The sequence below is a fragment of the Heptranchias perlo genome, chromosome 2, assembly GCF_035084215.1.
Source record: "Heptranchias perlo isolate sHepPer1 chromosome 2, sHepPer1.hap1, whole genome shotgun sequence".
In the NCBI taxonomy this organism is placed as follows: Eukaryota; Metazoa; Chordata; class Chondrichthyes; order Hexanchiformes; family Hexanchidae; genus Heptranchias; species Heptranchias perlo.
The window spans coordinates 116,873,957-116,895,320 of record NC_090326.1 but is presented as its reverse complement, the minus strand read 5'-3'; the positions used below and the strand labels follow the sequence as shown (position 1 = coordinate 116,895,320).

Genomic DNA, 21,364 nt, shown 5'->3' with positions numbered 1-21,364 from the left:
AAAAAGCACAAGCAACAGAGTGCACAGAGAAAAGTAGCAATATGAAAATGGCAGAGATGGGTGTGAGAGAGATAAAAACATATCTGCTGACTTACCATGAGCAAAGCCACAGGAGGCCGGTATAAATGTGTATATATGTTTTGCATCAATAGCAAAATAAATGTAGATTCTGTATTTCTCCATGTACCATGTTCAGTACCTAATCAGAAATAGAAAACTTGCAGAAGTTGAATGTATCACAAATAAAAAAGTAACTTTAGAAATGGAGAATGCCTAACATGTACCAGCACTTTTCTTTTAGAGTAGAATTTAGTGTTCTGTGAAGGTATAAATTCAACGGTTCCCATGTGTCCATCTGTTTGTTCTCATTATGTTGTGCTGTGGTTAATTACTCCCCTACAGAGATGGCTGTTGACTCAACTATGCGAAGGTTTAGTATTCCTTTTTATTTTTGTATTACTAATGTTCCCTTGACAACACCTCTGCTGTTAGAGATTCAAATGCCTGTTTAATAAACAGTAAGGTACCTGCCTGAGAGAGATTAGAGATAAAATCCACCAATAAATGGTAGATTAATCTGCATTGAAAGGGAATAAGAGAACAAATGTGACTCTGGCTTAGTCTAATAATGCCCAATTGTTGAAATTCTGTGCAATTCATAGGCCGCCTGAAGTTGCAATCAGGAACAATAGGTGACTGCCAAACGGTATGTTATATGTAGTGCAATATACTATGGGCCAGACTCTGTATTGAATTAGCCTCTTGGCTGCTTGTTATGAGATTTTTAATGCCAGGTCTTATTTTTAATAGTTCAAATATAAATCTCCTTGTAAACAATACAGTAAAATAACTTTTTCTGTGAAATTTTGAACATTTAAACTTTTAAATATCAATTAGGCACACTGAGAAGTAGCTGCTCAAAAAAAAATTGCAACCTCTAAGATAAGCATGGTTTAATCTCATTTCCTAGTAGGTACAGCAGAGGAGGTGGCCATTCAGTCCTCATGCCTGTGCCGGCTCTTCAAAAGAGCTATCCAAGTAGTCCCATTCCCCTGCTCTTTCCCCGTGGTCCTGTAATTTTTTTCCCTTCAAGTATTTATCTAATTCCCTTTAGAAAGTTACCATTGAATCTGTTTCCACCACCCTTAAATCTGTGTGTTCTGGTTGCTGAGTCTTCTGCCGCTGAAAACAGTATTTCCTTATTTACTCTATCAAAACTGTTCATGATTTTGAACACCTCTGTCAAATCTTCCCTTAACCTTCTCTGTTCTAAGGAGAACAACCCCAGCTTCTCCAATCTCGCAACAAAACTGAAGTCCTTTATCCCTGGTACCATTCTAGTACATCTCTTCTACACCCTCTTTAAGGACTTGACATTCTTCCTAAAGTGTGGTGCCCAGAATTGAACACAATATTCCAGCTGAGGCCTAACCAGTGTTTTATAAAGGTTTAGCTTCCTTGCTTTTGTACGCTATGCCTTTATTAATAAACCCATTTTTTTTTTTAACAGCCTCCTTAACTTGTCCTGCCACCTTCGAAGATTTGTGTATGTGCACCCCCAGGTCTTCTGTTCCCACACTCCCTTTAAAATTGTACCATTTTGCCTATATTGCCTCTCCTCATTCTTCCTACCAAAATGTATCACTTCACACTTACCTGCATTAAATTTCACCTGCCTTGTGTCTGCCCATTTCACCAGCCTTGCTATGTCCTCCTGAAGTCTGTTACTATCCTCCAAATTGTTTACTACATTTCTGAGTTTTGTGTCATCTGCATACTTTGAGATTATACCCTCTATACCCAAGTCCAGGTCATTAATATATATCAAAAAGAGCAGTGGTCCTAATACTGACCCCTGGGGAACACCACTGTATACTTCCCTCCAGTCTGAAAAACAACCGTTCACCATTACTCTCTGCTTTCTGTGCCTTAGCCAATTTTGTATCCACTCTGCCACTGTCCCTTTAATCCAATGGGATTGGGAGTTGTTACCTTTCTCTGCAGACAAGGATCGTCTTTGCAAGTGAGAAAATTCTTAGATGTATCATCAAAATGTTTACTCTAGAATGATTTAAATATACAAATTTTAATGTAGGAAAAGAAAAAAAGAACAACTTGCACTTATATAGCACTTTCATGACCTCACAACATCCCGAAGTACTTTACAGGCAATAAAGTAGTTTTGATGTATAGTCACAGAAAGAGTGGTGTGGGAGGCAGGGATTTCAATTCATGGGGCGCTGGCAGCAGCACTGGGGAAAGAAGGAGCTGTTCTGTTGGGACAGGCTCCACTTAAACCGGGCTGGGACCAGTGTCCTGATGAATCGAATAACTAGGGTGGTAGATAGGGCTTTAAACTATTAAGGGTGGGGGGGAAGGCGAGGGTTCAGGAAAGGGTAAATTTATAAGTCTAAAGTGAAAAGCCAAGGCTGTAGAGCAGAGTAGCGATTTGGGTAAAAACAAGCAGAGTGTGCCAGGAAAGGACAGAGAGCTTAACAAAGGTAGTAATAATAATAGAGCATTAGCGACTAAGGTCACATCAGGGAAAAATAGTAAATAGTTAAAATTAAAGGCGTTATATCTGAATGCATGAGGCATTCATAACTAGATAGATGAATTAATGGCACAATTAGAGATAAATGGGTTTGATCTAGTAGTCATTACTGAGACATGGTTGCAGGGTGATCAAGGTTGGGAACTAAATATTCCAGGGTACTAGACTTTTAGAAAAGATAGGCAAAATGGAAAAGGAGCAGAATGGGGGCGGGGGGGGTAGCTCTGATAATAAAGGATGATATTGAGATAAAGACAGTAGTGAGAAAGGATCTTAGCTCAAAATCAGGATGTTGAATCAGTATGGGTGAAGCTAAGAAATAACAAGGGGCGGAAAACACTGGTGGGAGTAGTTTACAGTCCCCCTAACAGTAGTTATAATGTTGGACAGAGTATAGATCAGGAAATTAAAGGAGCGTGTAACAAGGGTAATGCAGTAATCATGGGGGACTTTAATCTTCATAAAGACTGAGCAAACAAAATTGGCAAAAGTGGTTTGGAGGATGAGTTCATGGAATGCATTCAAAACCGTTTTCTAGAACAATATGTTGAGGAACCAACCAGGGAACAGCTATTTCAGATCTAGTATTGTGCAATGAGGCAGGATTAATTAATAATCTTATAGTAAAGGATCCTTTGGGGAAGAGTGCTCATAATATGATAGAATTTCATATTGAGTTTGAGAGTGATGTAGTTAAGAATGAAACTAGTGTCTTAAATTTAAACAAAGCCAATTATGTAGGTATGAAGGGCAAGTGGTTAAGATAGATTGGGAAATTAGATTAAAAGATATGAAGGTAGATAAGCAATGGTGAATATTTAAAGAAATAATTCATAATTCTCTCCGAATATACATTCCCTTGAGGAATAAAAACTCCGTGGGAAAAGTGATCCAACCGTGGCTAACTAGAGAAGTTAAGTGTAGTATTAGATTAAAAAAAGAGGTTTACAATGTTGCGAAAAAGAGTAGTAAGCCTGAGGATTGGGTGGGTTTTAAAAATCAGCAAAGGATGACCAAGAAATTCATAGAGGGAGAAAATTGAATATGAGAGTAAATTAGCAAGAAATATAAAAACAAATTGTAAGAGCTTCGACAAGTATATAAAAAGGAAGAGATTTGCCTAATTAAACGTGGGTCCCTTAGAGGCAGAGACAGAAGAAATTATAATAGGAACATAGAAACAGGAGTAGGCCATTCAGCCCCTCGTGCCTGCTCCGCCATTTGATAAGATCATGGCTGATCTGTGATCTAACTCCATATACCTGCCTTTGGCCCATATCCCTTAATACCTTTGGTTGCCAAAAAGCTATCTATCTCACATTTAAATTTAGCAATTGAGCTGGTATCAATTGCTGTTTGCGGAAGAGAGTTCCAAACTTCTACCACCCTTTGTGTGTAGAAATGTTTTCTAATCTCGCTCCTGAAAGGTCTGGCTCTAATTTTTAGACTGTGCGCCCTACTCCTAAAATCCCCAACCAGCGGAAATAGTTTCTCTCTATCCACCCTATCTGTTCGCCTTAATATCTTATAAACTTTGATCAGATCACCCCTTAACCTTCTAAACTCTAGAGAATACAACCCCAATTTGTGTAATCTCGCCTCGTAACTTAACCCTTGAAGTCCGGGTATCATTCTAGTAAACCTACGCTGCACTCCCTCCAAGGCCAATATATCCTTCCGAAGGTGCGGTGCCCAGAACTGCTCACAGTACTCCAGGTGCGGTCTAACCAGGGTTTTGTATAGCTGCAGCATAACTTCTGCCCCCTTGTACTCCAGTCCTCTAGATATAAAGGCCAGCATTCCATTAGCCTTCTTGATTTATTTTCTGCACCTGTTCATGACACTTCAATGATCTATGTACCTGAACCCCTAAGTCCCTTTGGACATCCACTGTTTTTAACTTTTTACCATTTAGAAAGTACCCTGTTCTATCCTTTTTTGATCCAAAGTGGATGACCTCACATTTGTCTACATTGAATTCCATTTGCCACAGTTTTGCCCATTCACCTAATCTATCAATATCGCTTTGTAATTTTATGTTTTCATCTACACTGCTTACAATGCCACCAATCTTTGTGTCATCGGCAAACTTGGATATGAGACTTTCTATGCCTTCATCTAAGTCGTTAATAAATATTGTGAATAATTGAGGCCCCAAGACAGATCCCTGCGGGACTCCACTAGTCACATCCTGCCAATGTGAGTGTACCTTCCCATTATCCCTACTCTCTGTCGCCTTTCGCTCAGCCAACTTCCTAACCAAGTCCGTACTTTTCCCTCGATTCCATGGGCTTCTATCTTAGCTAACAGTCTCTTATGTGGGACCTTATCAAATGCCTTCTGGAAGTCCATATAAATAACATCCATTGACATTCCCCTGTCCACTACTTTAGTCACCTCTTCAATAATGGGGAGTAAGGAAATGGCAGAGATGTTAAACAGATATTTTGTATCTGTCTTCACGGTAGAAAACACAGAAAATATATCGGAAATAGTAGGGAACCAAGGATCTAATGAGAGTGAGGAACTTAAAGAAATTAATATTAGTAAAGAAAAATTACTGGAGAAATTAATGGGACTAAAAGCTGACAAATGCCCTGGACCTGATGGCCTACATCCTAGGGTTTTAAAAGAGGTGGTTGCAGAGATAGTGGATGCATTGGTTTTGATCTTCCAGAATTCCCTAGATTCTAGAACGGTCCTCGTGGATTGTGAATATAACCCCGCAATTCAAGAAAGGAGGGGGAGAGAAAACAGGTCACTACAGGCCAGTTAGCCTGACTTCAGTAGTAGGGAAAATGCTAGAATCTATTGTTAGGTATATGGTAACAGGGCACTTAAAAAAATCATAATATGATTAGGCAGAGTCAGCACTATTTTATGAAAGGGAAATCGTGTTTGACAAATCCAATAGAGTTTTTTTGAGGGTGTAACTAGCAGGATAGATAAGGGGGAACCAGTGGATGTGGTAGATTTGGATTTTCAAAAGGCATTCAATAAGGTGCCACACAAGAGGTTGTTGCACAAGATTAGGGCTCATGGGATTGGGGATAATATATTAGCATGAATTGATGATTGGTTGACTGACAGAAAAAAGAGAGTAGGAATAAACAGGTCATTTTCGGGTTAGCAGGTTGTAACAAGTAGGGGTACTGCAAGGATCAGTCCTTGGAACTCAGCTATTTACAATCCATATCAGTGACTTAGATGAGGGGACTGATTGTAATGTATCCAAGTTTGCTGACGATACAAAGCTAGGTGGGAAAGTAAACTGTGAGAAAGACGCAAAGCGGCTGCAAAGGGATATAGACAGGTTAAGTGATTGGGCAAGAAGGTGGCAGATGGAGTATAATGTGGGGAAATGTGAAATTATCCACTTTGGTAGGAAGAATAGAAAAGCACAATATTTTTAAAAGGTGAGAGACTGGTAAGTGTTGGTATTCAGAGGGATTAGGGTGTCCTTGTACATGAATCACAGAAAGTTAACATGCAGGTACAGCAAACAATTTGGAAAGCAAATGGTATGTTGGCCTTTCTTGCAAAGGGGTTGGAGTATAAGAGTAAGGAAGTCTTGCTGCAATTATATAGGGCTTTGGTGAGACCACACCTGGAGTACTGTGTACAGTTTTGGTCTCCTTACCCAAGGAAGGATATACTTGCCTTAGAGGGGGTGCAACAAAGGTTCACTGGATTGATTCCTGGGATGAGAGGGTTGTCCTTTGAGGAGAGATTGAGTAGAATGGGCTTATATTCTCTGGGGTTTAGAAGAATGAGAGGCAATGACCATCTCCAACAGGAGAGAGTCTAACCACCTCCCCATGACATTCAAAGGCATTACCATCGCCAAATCCCTCACCATCAACATCCTGGGGGTCACCATTGACCAGAAACTTAACTGGACCAGCCATATAAATACTGTGGCTACAAGAGCAGGTCAGTGGATGGGTATTCTGCGGCGAGTGACTCACCTCCTGACTCCCCAAAGCCTTTCCACCATTTACAAGGCACAAGTCAGGAGTGTGATGGAATGCTCTCCACTTGCTTGGATGAGTGCAGCTCCAACAACACTCCAGAAGCTCGACACCATCCAGGACAAAGCAGCCCACTTGATTGGCACCCCATCCACCACCCGAAACATTCACTCCCTTCACCACCGGTGCACAGTGGCTGCAGTGTGTACCATCCACTGGATGCACTGCAGCAACTCGCCAAGGCTTCTTCAACAGCACCTCCCAAACCCGCGACCTCTACCACCTAGAAGGACAAAAGCAGCAGGCACGTGTGAACAACACCACCTGCACCTTCCCCTGCAAGTCACACACCATCCCGACTTGGAAATATATCGCCGTTCGTTCATCGTCGCTGTGTCAAAATCCTGGAACTCCCTTCCTAACAGCACTGTGGGAGAACCGTCACCACACGGACTGCAGCGGTTCAAGAAGGTGGCTTACCACCACCTTCTCTAGGGCAATTAGGGATGGGCAATAAATGCTGGCCTCACCAGCGACACCCACATCTCATGAACGAACAAAAAAAAAATCTCATTGAAACATATAAAATTCTGAGACAGCTTGACAGGGTAAATGCGGAGAGGCTGTTTCCCCTGGCTGGAGAGTCTGGAACTAGGGTTCATAGTCTCAGGATAAGGGGTCAGCCATTTAGGACTGAGATGAGGAGGCATTTCTTCACTCAGAGGGTTGTGAATCTTTGGAATTCTCTACTCCAGAGGGCTGTGGAAGCTCAGTTGTTTAGTATATTCAAAGCTGATCGATAGATTTTTGGACACTAAAGGAATCAAGGGATATGGGGATAGGGTGGGAAAGTGGAGTTGAGGTCGAAGATCAGCCATGATCTTATTGAATGGCGGAGCAGGCTCAAGGGGCCGTATGGCCTACTCCTGCTCCTATTTCTTATGTTCTTATATAATGTAGGGAACGCGGCAGCCAATTTGCACACAGTAAGTTCCCACAAACAGCAATGAAATAAATGGCCAGTTAATTTGTTTTAGCTGTTGTTTGAGGGATAAATGTTGGCCAGGAGAATTGGCCAGCTCTTCAAATAATGCCGCAGAATCTTTTACGTCCACCCAAGAGGGCCTCTGTTTAAAGCCTCATCTAAAAGATGGCACCTCCAGTATTCCCTCGGTGCTGCACTGAAGTGTCAGCCTATATTATGTGCTCAAGTCTGGAGTAGAACTTGAATCCACAACCTTCTGTCTCAGAAGTGAGAGTGCTACCACTGAGCCTAAGAGGTATTTGTATGCTTTGCAATTCATTTCTAGGAACCATTGTGCATTCTAAGAGTATTTTTTTTCTCTTTCCCCTTTCAAGTCTTTCCCTTGGGTATCACACTCCATATATTATTCCCTGGCTGAGAGCTTGGGTAGATGACTTGCTATAGGGTCTTTGCAATTAATTGGAAAGTGCTACACAATAGCAGGCCAGAATGACTGCCTTCAGTCTTGTCTGTGTTTCTGGGGGACTGCCAGAGCTCTGCCAAACACCCCATCTTTACATCCTGGCAGACTTCCAGAATTCTCACCACTCAGACACAAGTGTGTGCTGACTGCAGTAACACCCAGGTACAGAAAATTGATGTTGCTACTTTTGCCAGATGCGACATTTACCTAGTATGCTAATGAACAAAGAAACGTCATCCCCAAAAAGATAACTTCATCTTTCTGCTCCTATTTTGTAGGTTAGACTTCTGGGATAGTTCTCAGTAACTACTGAAGTAAATATTATAAAATGTCTACGGTTGACCCCAGCAAACCATACAAATAATATGATTCCCTTGGTTACACTGGCCTCTGGCTGCACCTGTGTGTGTGTGTGTGTGTGTGTTTTTTAAATTAGATGGTATTATAACAAAACTGCCTAGACGGAAATGGCGATAACCAATAAGTACTGTGATACTTAGTTCTTTTAATTTCCTTATCTAAGATGAAATGATATATAAGAAGGAATGATGCCAAGTGAAGTTATTGATGCCAAGTGACGATCTTCCTGTTCTGATGAAAGGTCTTTGACCTGAAATGTTAATTCTGTTTCTTTCTCCACAGATGCTGCCTCACTTGCTGAGTTTTTCCAACATTTTCTGTTTTTAGTTCAGATTTCCAGCATCTGCAGTATTTTGCTTTTGAAGATATTTATTGATCATTCACCAAGCAGGTTAACATTCTCAATTGGGGTTGTATTCTCTAGGGTTTAGAAGGTTAAGGGGTGATCTGATCGAAGTTTATAAGATATTAAGGGGAACGGATAGGGTGGATAGAGAGAAACTATTTCCTCTGGTTGCGGATTCTAGGAGTAGGGGGCACAGTCTAAAAATTAGAGCCAGACCTTTCAGGAGTGAGATTAGAAAACATTTCTACACACAAAGGGTGGTAGAAGTTTCGAACCCTCTTCCGCAAACGGCAATTGATACTAGCTTAATTGCTAAATTTAAATGTGAGATAGATAGCTTTTTGGCAACCAAAGGTATTAAGGGATATGGGCTAAAGGCAGGTATATGGAGTTAGATCACAGATCAGCCATGATCTTATCAAATGGCGGAGCAGGCACGAGGGACTGAATGGCCTACTCCTGTTCCTATGTTCCTAACATAATTGGTGAGCAGCAAAACCACATGATGTCTCCAGAATCTTAAAATATTAACCCTGTGTGATTTGTGCGGGTTAATAAACATGGCCAAAACACAGTTATAAATTAATATATTGATATTTTCTTCACCTGCTTACAATGACTGCTTCACTTCATGGTGAAACAGTGTTGGTTGTTAATTATTCACTTTTATCAAGAGTATTCCTTTGGGTAGTTAGGGATCACTTATTCTAACACCAGGAAATTAGAATCATAGAAGTTTACAACATGGAAACAGGCCCTTCGGCCCAACATGTCCATGTCGCCCAGTTTATACCACTAAGCTAGTCCCAATTGCCTGCACTTGGCCCATATCCCTCTATACCCATCTTAACCATGTAACTGTCCAAATGCTTTTTAAAAGACAAAATTGTACCCGCCTCTACTACTGCCTCTGGCAGCTCGTTCCAGACACTCACCACCCTTTGAGTGAAAAAATTGCCCCTCTGGACCCTTTTGTATCTCTCCCCTCTCACCTTAAATCTATGCCCCCTCGTTATAGACTCCCCTACCTTTGGGAAAAGATTTTGACGATCGACCTTATCTATGCCCCTCATTATTTTATAGACTTCTATAAGATCACCCCTTAACCTCCTACTCTCCAGGGAAAAAAGTCCCAGTCTGTCTAACCTCTCCCTATAAGTCAAACCATCAAGTCCCGGTAGCATCCTAGTAAATCTTTTCTGCACTCTTTCTAGTTTAATAATATCCTTTCTATAATAGGGTGACCAGAACTGTACACAGTATTCCAAGTGTGGCCTTACTAATGTCTTGTACAACTTCAACAAGACATCCCAACTCCTGTATTCAATGTTCTGACCAATGAAACCAAGCATGCTGAATGCCTTCTTCACCACCCTATCCACCTGTGACTCCACTTTCAAGGAGCTATGAACCTGTACTCCTAGATCTCTTTGTTCTATAACTCTTTCCAACGCCCTACCATTAACGGAGTAGGTCCTGGCCCGATTCGATCTACCAAAATGGATCACCTCACATTTATCTAAATTAAACTCCATCTGCCATTCATCGGCCCACTGGCCCAATTTATCAAGATCCCGTTGCAATCCTAGATAACCTTCTTCACTGTCCACAATGCCACCAATCTTGGTGTCATCTGCAAACTTACTAACCATTCCTCCTAAATTCTCATCCAAATCATTAATATAAATAACAAATAACAGCGGACCCAGCACCGATCCCTGAGGCACACCACTGGTCCCAGGCCTCCAGTTTGAAAAACAACCCTCTACAACCACCCTCTGTCTTCTGTCGTCAATCCAATTTTGTATCCAATTGGCTACCTCACCTTGGATCCCGTGAGATTTATCCTTATGTAACAACCTACCATGCGGTACCTTGTCAAAGGCTTTGCTAAAGTCCATGTAGACCATGTCTACTGCACAGCCCTCATCTATCTTCTTGGTTACCCCTTCAAAAAACTCAATCAAATTCGTGAGACATGATTTTCCACTCACAAAACCATGCTGACTGTTCCTAATCAGTCCCTGCCTCTCCAAATGCCTGTAGATCCTGTCTCTCAGAATACCCTCTAACAACTTACCCACTACAGATGTCAGGCTCACCGGTCTGTAGTTCCCAGGCTTTTCCCTGCCGCCCTTCTTAAACAAAGGCACAACATTTGCTACCCTCCAATCTTCAGGCACCTCACCTGTAGCTGAAGATTGTACAACTTGTTAACTTCTGTGAAATAAGTGGTGTGGTGAGGAAACAAACAGAACAACAGTGAGATCAGGATCTTTAAATGTGTCCACTGATGCATTAGTTTCCAGTTCCTTGAAATTAATAGTTTGTAAATAGGTGATTCTCTGTGGGGGAGGGGTAGAAACGGCACACTCTACATCGCTATTCTCCGCACTTTAGACTGTTGTAAGTTGGTATGCATACTCAGTGATATATGAAGCAATAAAGATATACCACTGTTACAGTTTGGACTTTCTCCAGACACTCTTTACTCAGGTTCACAGAAAAAGGCCGTTTCCGTCAGCAGACCTGCATCTCCTATGATCTAAAACTTGCAACCATATGCATGTCATGTATGGAATAGCCTGCTGCAGGATTAATTACCCTTTTACTACAGTGTTTAGCATCAGAGACCCATGTAGATCGCCCACCATGTGTTCCATCCTGTCCACTCCAAAGGTGGAAAACACTACTCCATATTGCTCAGGCTAAAGCTAATAGTTTTAATTTACTTACAAGGAATAAATATAATTGCATAGAAGCAAAAGAATACCAAGTAACCATCAGTACAATGTTTGACAAACACAGTACTAATTTGGTACAATATGCAAAAAAAAAAGTTCAAAATCTTAGCACTGGCTTAGAAAAATGACATTTCATTACAATGTTTCAATACTAGTTTCGTCAGTTACAGGCTAGACGGAGGAATAATTCAAACTTGTATGATTCAAACACTGTATGATTGGTTTAATTTGTGTATGACTGACTGTTCCTTTTTAAATTTGAGAGGTGGGATATTCAAAATCCCAGTAACTTTCTTCTTTACCATAAATGACTAATTTTGTTAGGGGTGTTTGAAAATCTCTGAGAAGGAATCGGTTAGTTTGAAACTTCTGAAAGGGAAAAAAAATCAATTTGAATTACCAAGGATCAATTACATTAATTAGGCTTCCAGAATGGTAATAAATTCAAGGAAAAGATACGGTGTATTATTAAAAATTCTTAACAAAAGTTAGCTTAGTTCTTTGATAAATACACCGTATTGTTTCCTTGAATTTATTACCATTTTGCAATCAATGGCAATTTGCAAGCTCCTACAGAAAACTACCTCAACAGAAAGAGCTTCACTCCTTCAAAGTACAAATTATGTGTGACAACATGCAAAGGATCCTACATGTCATTGCAAGATATGCTGAAATTTGCCACAATGCATTCAACTGTTGAAATTTGTGCCCCCAACCTCTTCAGTAAAGAAAATCTTGTCAATGAATGGCCTGCGAGTGACAAAGCCTACCCTCTGCTCCTGGCTAAGAGATCTGAGATCTTAGAGATACTTTTGCTCTTTGCACAGGTTGGGAGGAGCTCACTAGTAAGCTTCAGTGCATGTGGTACTCATTGTTGTAGCCTGCTTTGCCTGCACAACTTTGCCATACAAAAAGGATTGGACTTGAATATGCCTGAGGAGGAACTCTAATTGCAATGGAGCAGAAGTACAGAGAGGGGAGTATTATGATAACCTGCACTGCAAGGACTCTTCAGTGACTGCTTCAGAGGACATCTCTTCACTAAAGTCTTCTCCTCTGTGCAACCCAGTCTATCTTTGACACAAGTACCTTACCTGTTTCTTGCCCCACCTTCAAATAAAGGAGCATTGCTTTAATCCAGTAACCATTATACAGCATGACAACACCTCAGCCCTCTTTGCCCTTACATGACTAACAATAATCATTACTTGATTGAATAAGTCAGCAGCAAATAAGTACACCTTTTCCTTTATGATTCAAACTCCACGGATAACAAAGCATGATGTTAGCCCAAAGCTCCTTCCATTTTATTATAGTATAGTCCAAAGTGAACACAAGCCAATCTCCTCTTTCCTAACACGGTGCTGCCCCTGGGTGGCTACACAGGCCTTTTTACATGTATTCTAGGGAACCTTCAGGCCCGGTATCACCAGAGGTGTTTGGCTGCTTATGTCCTGCAAAAGAGCCATGGGCTGAGGTGTCCCTCCTGGCATGGAGCCACTGCAGGCTGCATCTCTGAAGCTTGTTCCTGGGAAGTCTGGTGTCGCCTCCTATGTTCCACTGATGTGGTGTACCTGAGGGGGAAGGCCAAAGGCCTTGCATGTGCTGTAGACCTGAAAAATGGCTGTATCATGCAATCGACTCCAGCTGTTGCCAATTCACTGGAGCTATGTTCCCACTGATCAGCAAGACGGATGGTCTAATTGTAGTCATCAGTTGCTGAAAGCCTTTGAGAGACAGCAGCTTGTAGTGTGGTTGCCGTGGTATGAAAGCTAGTCTACAGGATGCTGTCCTCTCCCCTATTGTCACCAGAGCTGCATTCTCTACTGTGAGGTGGAGGCACTGGCTGGTTCTTGGGTATGGGTCTGCTGCAGATTCTAATGGAGCTGCCATTGATGTCTGTAATGAAGAATAAGCTTCCTTGATGTTGCCGCAAATAAGAGCTGTAGACTTGAGTCACCTGGATTGCGGATACTCGGAGACTGACTTCAGAGCTTGCCCGTAGGTATGTTGCTCAAATATATCCTTTTCAGACAAATACCTGTGAGTTTTGGGCCCCATGACTCCGAACCCTTGGGCAACTTTCCCCTCAGCCTCTCTAGGTAGGTGGCACTTTACACTCATCAGCTCCCTGAATCGTATCCTCACTAACACAACCTAGTTCCCTCGGGTGCATGCATCTGAGTAGGTGCCTGGGAATGAGAAAGCAAATGACACAGGTGAGTTTGAGGGGGATTGGGTTAGAGGAACATATAACCATGCCAATAATCTTCATCTGATTGAATAAGTCAGCACCAAATAGGTGCAATCTTTCCTATATACACAAGAATTTAGTAAAAATAGAAATAACAGATGATGAGAATGTATTACAAGATTTACAAGCAATTTCAAATGTTTTAAAAGCTACGGTTTTACTATGATAAGAATTAAACTAAAATTTATTTTAACATAAACTTCTGTTTCCCTTGAGAATGTTAATGCAATGATAAGTAAGATATCTGGATGTTAGACTATTGAGTAGTAGATGATCAATGGATTTCATATTTTGTACAACTCACCTTTAAGGATTATGCCACTGTAAGAAAAGAAATAAAAAACAACTGCATTCATGCATCATGTAAAAGATAGCAAATAGCTGATGATGAGTTTAAGACAATAATTGAATCTTGGGATTCTGCTGCTGTTTGTAAATTACTTGTGAATCACTTTTTTTGGTCAAAACCTTTCAACTGAGTTTTTGTGTCCTTTTAACTTGCTGCTAGCCATCCATTATTTTTCTGTAAATATTACAAGTAGATTGTGTTATACAAGGTTAATTTTATATGTAATAATATAAACTACTTTGCTTTAACAGGATTGGAGAATTCACGTTGACCAAATGCACCAGCATGAAGAGGGAATTGAAACGTCTCTTAAAGAGACAAAGGTACTGCTTTATCACAACTCAAATATGTCTAAGAACTTAATCCTTAAACCACAAAGGGCTTTGTTAGTATCCAAATATTATGGGCATCCTGCTGGTGTTATTAGGTACCAAGTCAATGGTCTAATGCAAGAGATATAAATCATTTGTAGATGCCCAGTCTATGCAATCCAGTCCATTTTTGTCAGATCCTCTAGCCCCATGAGGTGTGGTGGCTGTTGAAGTCCCCAACATAGATGGATGGATGTTGAAGCATTGGTAAAGGTAAGACATTCCAGGCATCATTAGGAGGTTTATAAATATTTGCAACTTTAAATTGGCCGACTCTTACAATGTCACAGTGAGGTGAAGTAGTTGGTAAGGCCTCCACTTCCAACAATATCAGATTTCACATACGTGCTTCCATGAAGATTGTAACTAACAATGTCAAAGCCTCTTATTGTAAGCCTAATGGCAAGGAAGCAGTCTATACATGTTTCTTGGAGACAGATGATATCAACTTTTTCAGCATCATCTTGGATGGAGAACAGCTGGCATATGACTCAAAGCCAATATACCCAGGAGTAAAACTAGATCGCACATTTACGTACAAGAACCCCGTCACCAAGGTAGCTCAGAAGATCAAGAGCAGAAATGGCCTCCTAAATAAGCTTGCTGGCTCAACTTGGGGAGCTAATGCACAAACATTGCGCAGCTCAGCGCCAGCTCCCTGCTATTCAGTTGGAAAATTTTGCGCTCCTGTGTGATTAAACTCTTCCCACACAAAACAAGTTGATGTTCAGCTATGACTATGCAGCAAATGGCTACCAGTCCTCTCAAATATATGGTCTCCTAATATCAGGCATCATATTGCAGCGTAGAAACTTCTTGAAAATCCAGGAGATGCTACATCTGCCAGTTTTAAAAGATATGCAGGTGGCGCCTTTCACCGACTCATCAGCAGAAGACCAATCTGGCCGAAGTGACCAACTATCTCCACAGCGGATGTTGCCTCATTATTGTGACCAGAATGGGGACGAGCTGACCCTCTAAGAAACTCCTTCCTCATCACTCAGCCTGATGAAATATTGCCTGGCTTCAAGCTGCCACGTCATCTCTGGTGGAAATTGAACCGTTTTAGATGTGGGATGGTAAGGTGTGTGGCAAATGACCATACCTGGGGACTCATGAACAGACCTCTGTATAGCTATGGTATAGTTGAGGATGCCATACATCTACTGAATGGCTGCTCAATTCATGCTGGTCTTCCAGGAGGACCTTCCAGACTCCACATTGCTGACCCGAGGCTACTCAATGGCTAAAGCAAATGTGACACCTACCTAACCCCTTTGACACTTTTGATGTTTTTGACTTGTAGTTGATCTTCCTACTTTAAAGATTGGAAAATACAAACTATATTGTACTGCAAATGCATTCCCAAATAATAATAAGGTACCAAGTGCACTCAAGGTACCAGCCCTACATATAGGCCACTTTCACTTTTGTTTTTCCTCATGTCCCTTTAAATTTAAAGTTGTTATTTCTACTTCTGACAATGTCACGCCGAGCAATTTTTTGAGCTTCATTTTTGTAGTATAGCATCGTCCAAACCCCTGAATTGAATTTATGTCCCTTTAACTTGTTGCTAGTCATCCATTATTTTTCTGTAAGTAACACATTTAAAATGCTTACTTCCTGGTGGTGGTTCACTCACCATGTGAGGCAAGCCAGTCTGGCAGCTATGTGCTTCGGACTTGGCCAGTAGGTGAGAGGTATTGCAAGTAGAAAGAAACAACTTGCATTCATATAGTGCCATACCACATTCTCAGGATGTTCCAAAACACTTCACAACGAAGTCACTATTGTGCAGGCAAATGCAGCAGGCAACTTGTGCACATAAGAACATAAGAAATAGGAGCAGGAGTAGACCACATGACCCCTCGAGCCTGCTCCGTCATTCATTCAGATCATGGCTGATCTTTGACTTCAACTCCACTCTCCTGCCCGATCCCCATATCCCTTGATTCCCCTAGAGTCCAGAAATCTCACAGCAATGAGGCATGAACAGCTAATAAGATGAATGACCAGGCAGTCTGTTTTTTGATGGTGGTCGACGGAGGAATGTTGGCTCAACCATGCTCTTCAAATGCCATGGGATTTTTTTTGATCCATCTAAATCCCTGGAACACACAAAATTTGTTTAAAATTTTCATCCAAAGGGCAGTATTCCCTTAGTAGTTCACTGAAATGTCAGCCTAGATTAAATACTCAAACCCTGCAGTGTGGCTCAAACCCACATCCTTCTGAATGTAAGGCAAAAGTGCTACTAATTAAGCCAAGCTTACTGAAGGATAGTATGATGGAAAGGTAATTAATCTATTGTTTTTCTGTTTTGTTTTTGTGAAAGTATGCAAGACAATTTTTTTTATCTTCCAATTCTTTTCCCCATCTCTCCTGAAAGGACTTACTCGCGCTGGGGTACAATTCCATAATGCTTACTGCACTCTGGTACCTTGATCAAATGTCTTACTTTCCATACATCACCCTGGATGGTGACTATCTGCAGATGTGGGCACATGTACTTCAGGCAAATTGGGTTTGGTTATGATGGCCTCCATAGTTAAATTATCTGCTCTTTCCATCAGGGATCTATTTTTCCAAATTGATTAGATTTCAGAGCTGAATCTCTGCCTCCTGTTCTGGCACCATTTAAGGATACTTATATTGCTTTAACAGAAGGCCACATTTGAAGACTGAGACTTATATAGTGTCCACTTTTCAAGAACTCAAGTAGTTTTAATAAAAAATGGTTCCTCAGAATTGACAGAAAACTTAGTTTAAAAACTTGTTTGTTTTGATTTATATTGGGGAGGAAGTATGTTAACTTTAAATTAAATGAACTGTACAAATAGAATACTCATCAGAGAGGTGTTTTACACAAAAGCACTTGTGTTGCAGCCACCTAATGGGTGATTTAATTTAGCAAAACCCCTTGGTCCATGCTGAGTATCCTCTCTCATTTTTGCTTATTGAGAATGCAATTGTTTTTATTTTAATATGTTTTTATATCTAGCTGATATTTGCTGAATTCTGTTGTTTTTTTGACAGAGCTACCTGGATAAGCTTCAAGATGAGATTAGTCGAATGCTGGAAAAGGTCAGCAGTAGAGAGAAATACGTCAACAACCAATTGGAGAATTTGATTCAGGATTTTCGCGCTGCTCAGGCCCAGCTGAGTGAGGTAATCTGCAATGTTCTCTTTACTGCAACAGTTTTTAACCTTAAAAATTCTCCATAACATTTTGAAAAACCATTTCATTTTCTTGTAGGCCAAAGACCGATACCAGCAAGGAAGTGGGGGAGTAACAGAACGGACCAGACTTCTGTCTGAGGTAGAACTACTATTAATTGCAAAAACTTTTTCAAGTTTTTTTTTGATCTAAAAAATTATTTTCCTCTCACAAACCAACTCCTAATGGTTTCCATTAATTTTAAAACCCTCCTTTTAGTTCCCTTTCCCTCAGTAAGTAAACGCACTATGTGATATGTACTGTGCCTTACACACCAAGTCCAAATTTTGATCCCTGATCTGTGCTAAGTTAGTTAATCTCAGCAGGACCAACTGTGTGTGCATCACAGGTTTGCCTCAGTGCCCTTAGCTGGTGCAGGAAAAAAAAATCAGATAAAAGATACAACTCCTGATCACTACCTAGTGTCACCTGTTGGAAAATGCATGTGTGTGGATGTTCGGTGATGACAGGATTCCGGTAGGCTATGTTGCACCTTGTCAAAGAATAACTGATAGCTTTTCACTTTTTGGCTCATGCTTGAAGAATGGGTGTTTGGATGATTACACCAAAAATGCATTAAGGAGAAGGAGGTGGTAAAATTAGAGGATTTAAAAATTGAGTGGATTTTCATTCCCTCCAGGCCAAATAACTTTTTTTACAGTGCTCCTTTTTGATCATTTTGAAAAAAATAGCATAGATCATTTCAATTACTAAAGATCATTCTATAGGTATCTTTTTCAATATTTTGTGTGTGTGTAATCTTTAATTAAGATAAGTGAAGAGTTGGAAAAGGTGAAACAAGATATGGAAGAAAAGGGAAGCAGCATGACTGATGGAGGTGAGTAAAGGGCAGCAGGATAACTTTTTCAAATGAAACCTTGTATACGCTCAGATTTTTTAACAGTCTTGATAACTGAAAGGCAAACATTTAAGATGATTAGCAAAGGGTGAGGTAAGGATTTTTTTTCTTCTTTCAGAAGGTTGTTTGGACATGGAATACCCTAGCAGAAACTGGTGAAAGCAAATTCCGTTATATATCTTTTAAAAGGGGAGTAGATAGATATTTGAAAAAGAAAAATTTAAAAGGGTATGAGGATGGGGCAGTGGAATGGGATTAAGTGGATAGCTCTTTCAGAGCGCTGACACAGGCACGATGATTCAAATGGTCTCCTGTGTTATAAAGTTCTATAATTCTTCACCCTATATAATCTTGTCTGTCTGCCTCTGAACCTGAAGATCTGTATTTGAAGAAACCTTTTTTTTGTTGCCCTTATTCCTTGCATTACCTCCTTTGTTGCCCACAGAAAAAAAGGGTCCCTTACCTGCCCTTAGGTTTTGCTCACAGTAACTCCTTACGCAAATTAGCTATGAGTGTTCGAGAAATCCCAGTATTCATCCACTCAATTCCTGACCAACTCTGGAAATGAGAGGATGGATCACAACCTGTCCTCAGCTTTCATTCAATGACTCCTTATGCAAATTAGTCCATTTGTAGCTTTTTAAATTGTATTGTTTTATGCAGAACTTCCCATCATAACTAAAATATGTGTTTATATCAAAGTAATTTTAATAGTGTAATCCTTTAGACTTTTCCAACTAGACCATTTTAATGTCAGTACATGTCAATAAATCAGTAAACAAAATCACAAAAACATAAGTTTGTTTTGAAAACTTCAAGCTCCTGCAAGTGATACTAGAGAAATTTCTCTGATTTTTCCTCTCCCCAAGGTGAACCACTGAAACTTCAGGATGACAATCTACAGTATTCAACCATGATCAATTTGCATTTCTGTAGTCCCAGTAACACAGGAGCTGTAGTACTTTCTTCCATTAGTGTCTTCAGATGCTCTTTGAGCATTTCTTCCTTGTGTAGGGCTACTTTCTAGCCTATATTGGTCAACATACCCACTTATTTATTACTAATGAAGGTTTGAGGCAGTTATATATTAACATTTAGTCTGCTGAACATTTATTTGCATGTTATGCAGTGTACTGGTGAAACGCTGAGAGTTATATACTTGCATAAAATTTATATGCCAAATGGAATGAATCACTACATTAATTGTCACTATATTATTTTCAGCTCCATTAGTGAAAATCAAACAGGCATTGACTAAACTGAAGCAAGAGATAACTCAAATGGATATCCGAATTGGAGTTGTGGAGCATACCTTGCTACAGGCCAAACTCAAAGAGAAATCAAACATGACCAGAGACATGCATGCTACCAATATTCCAGAAACCACAATAGGTGGTTATTGATTGACATTGTATGTTTATGTCCAAATTATAATGTATTCTTGAACTGTTAGTTCCCTATTGGAAGTTTACTGAATTCTTGTGATCTAACTGAGGGATCAAAAATCAATATTTTATAAAATTTTGGATTCTTAGAATGTGTTTAATTGTGACAAATCAGTACTTGGATCATTTTCTACAAGTTTTTTTTAATAATTTGCACATATTTATGGTCAAAAGTGGATGGAAAATTATTTAAATTAATTGCCAGTGCTTCATTCATTAAAACCATAATACTTTGCTAAATAAAAGTCTTGCACTTTGATACTTGCCATGAGAATCTTGTGCTTCATGTCAGATGCCAGTGGGTGTTGCGCCCAATATGGCTGAGTAGTTTTGAAAACTCATTCTCCATTGTTATTTGCAACACTACCATTTTTTTTACAAGTTAGAAATAGTAAAATATACTTTTAACATTTTGTAGTAACATGTTGCAGCTGTATTAGAAATGCTAAATACCTCTAAGTTTCTTCAAGATACTAGTTGTAATATATGCCTCGTTTAAAATTCGTGTTTCATTTCTAATCAGCTCATGTAGCTGCATGTGCTACCAGCACCCATTAAGAAGCGAATCATAAGTACGTATTTAATGCATATAAGTTTATATTGCATAAAATTGAATATTTGAAAATGAGTTACAAGGTAGTAATTCCATTTCTGGATTTATTGGTATTAATTGCTCCAGATTTCCCCTCATCTTTATGAGCCCTTTGGAATTATTTTCTGTAACACTCTCCCAGGGATTGTTTGTTCTCTCTATAATACATATGTTATATTTATTTTAACACTATCTTTGTGAACTGGTCCTGTAAATTGTTCTAAAGGACAGTAAATTGTACAATGCTTAAAAATGTGTCCGTACACAGATTTTGCATAGTTTAACACTTTACTGCATGTGGTGCAGATATTTTAGGTAAGCCTTTTATAAATGTACATTTGCAATGCTGTGATCTTTGGATGAAATAATTCAAGTTTATTTTATCAATAAAATGTTGATCAGTTAAGCCAATTCTATATCTGATTTTTTAAAAATGAAACAGCACATTAATATCCCACAAACCAACTCCAAAACAAAGTTAACATCTAATCAAAGTTTGTTTCACTTGTGAAGGAGACCTGTATAACTTAATACTTTGTCACTCAAGTTACACGATTACCTTCATGCATGGAATAAGTATGTTATTCAACAACTTCAGATACAGATTCTATTTGCTAGTTGATCTCTGTGAGTTGATCTCTGTGGCATTACTCAGACAAAATATATTTTTAAATCCTTCCAGTAACTATCTAAATATGTCTTCCACTCTAACTCTTTCTATCTGTGTACAGTTCTGGTCACCCTATTATAGAAAGGATATTATTAAACTAGAAAGAGTGCAGAAAAGATTTACTAGGATGCTACCGGGACTTGATGGTTTGACTTATAGGGAGAGGTTGGATAGACTGAGACTT

At 39.8% G+C, this 21,364-nt stretch overlaps 1 protein-coding gene across 2 annotated transcripts in view; it reads left to right on the top strand.

Annotated features, from left to right (window-relative positions):
* ift57 (intraflagellar transport 57 homolog (Chlamydomonas)) overlaps positions 1 to 20,916 on the top strand; it is a 38,168-nt gene extending 17,252 nt beyond the window's left edge. The window contains exons 7-11 of one of the 2 annotated variants that reach the window (XM_067998807.1): positions 14,278 to 14,349; positions 17,434 to 17,565; positions 17,654 to 17,716; positions 18,386 to 18,452; positions 19,698 to 20,916. In XM_067998807.1, coding sequence (XP_067854908.1) covers positions 14,278 to 14,349; positions 17,434 to 17,565; positions 17,654 to 17,716; positions 18,386 to 18,452; positions 19,698 to 19,876 — 513 coding nt within the window. In that variant the 3' untranslated portion in view covers positions 19,877 to 20,916. The remainder of the gene's footprint in view (positions 1 to 14,277; positions 14,350 to 17,433; positions 17,566 to 17,653; positions 17,717 to 18,385; positions 18,453 to 19,697) is intronic. The other variant, XM_067998816.1, reaches the window with a different exon arrangement.
* Positions 20,917 to 21,364: the final 448 nt, after the last annotated feature.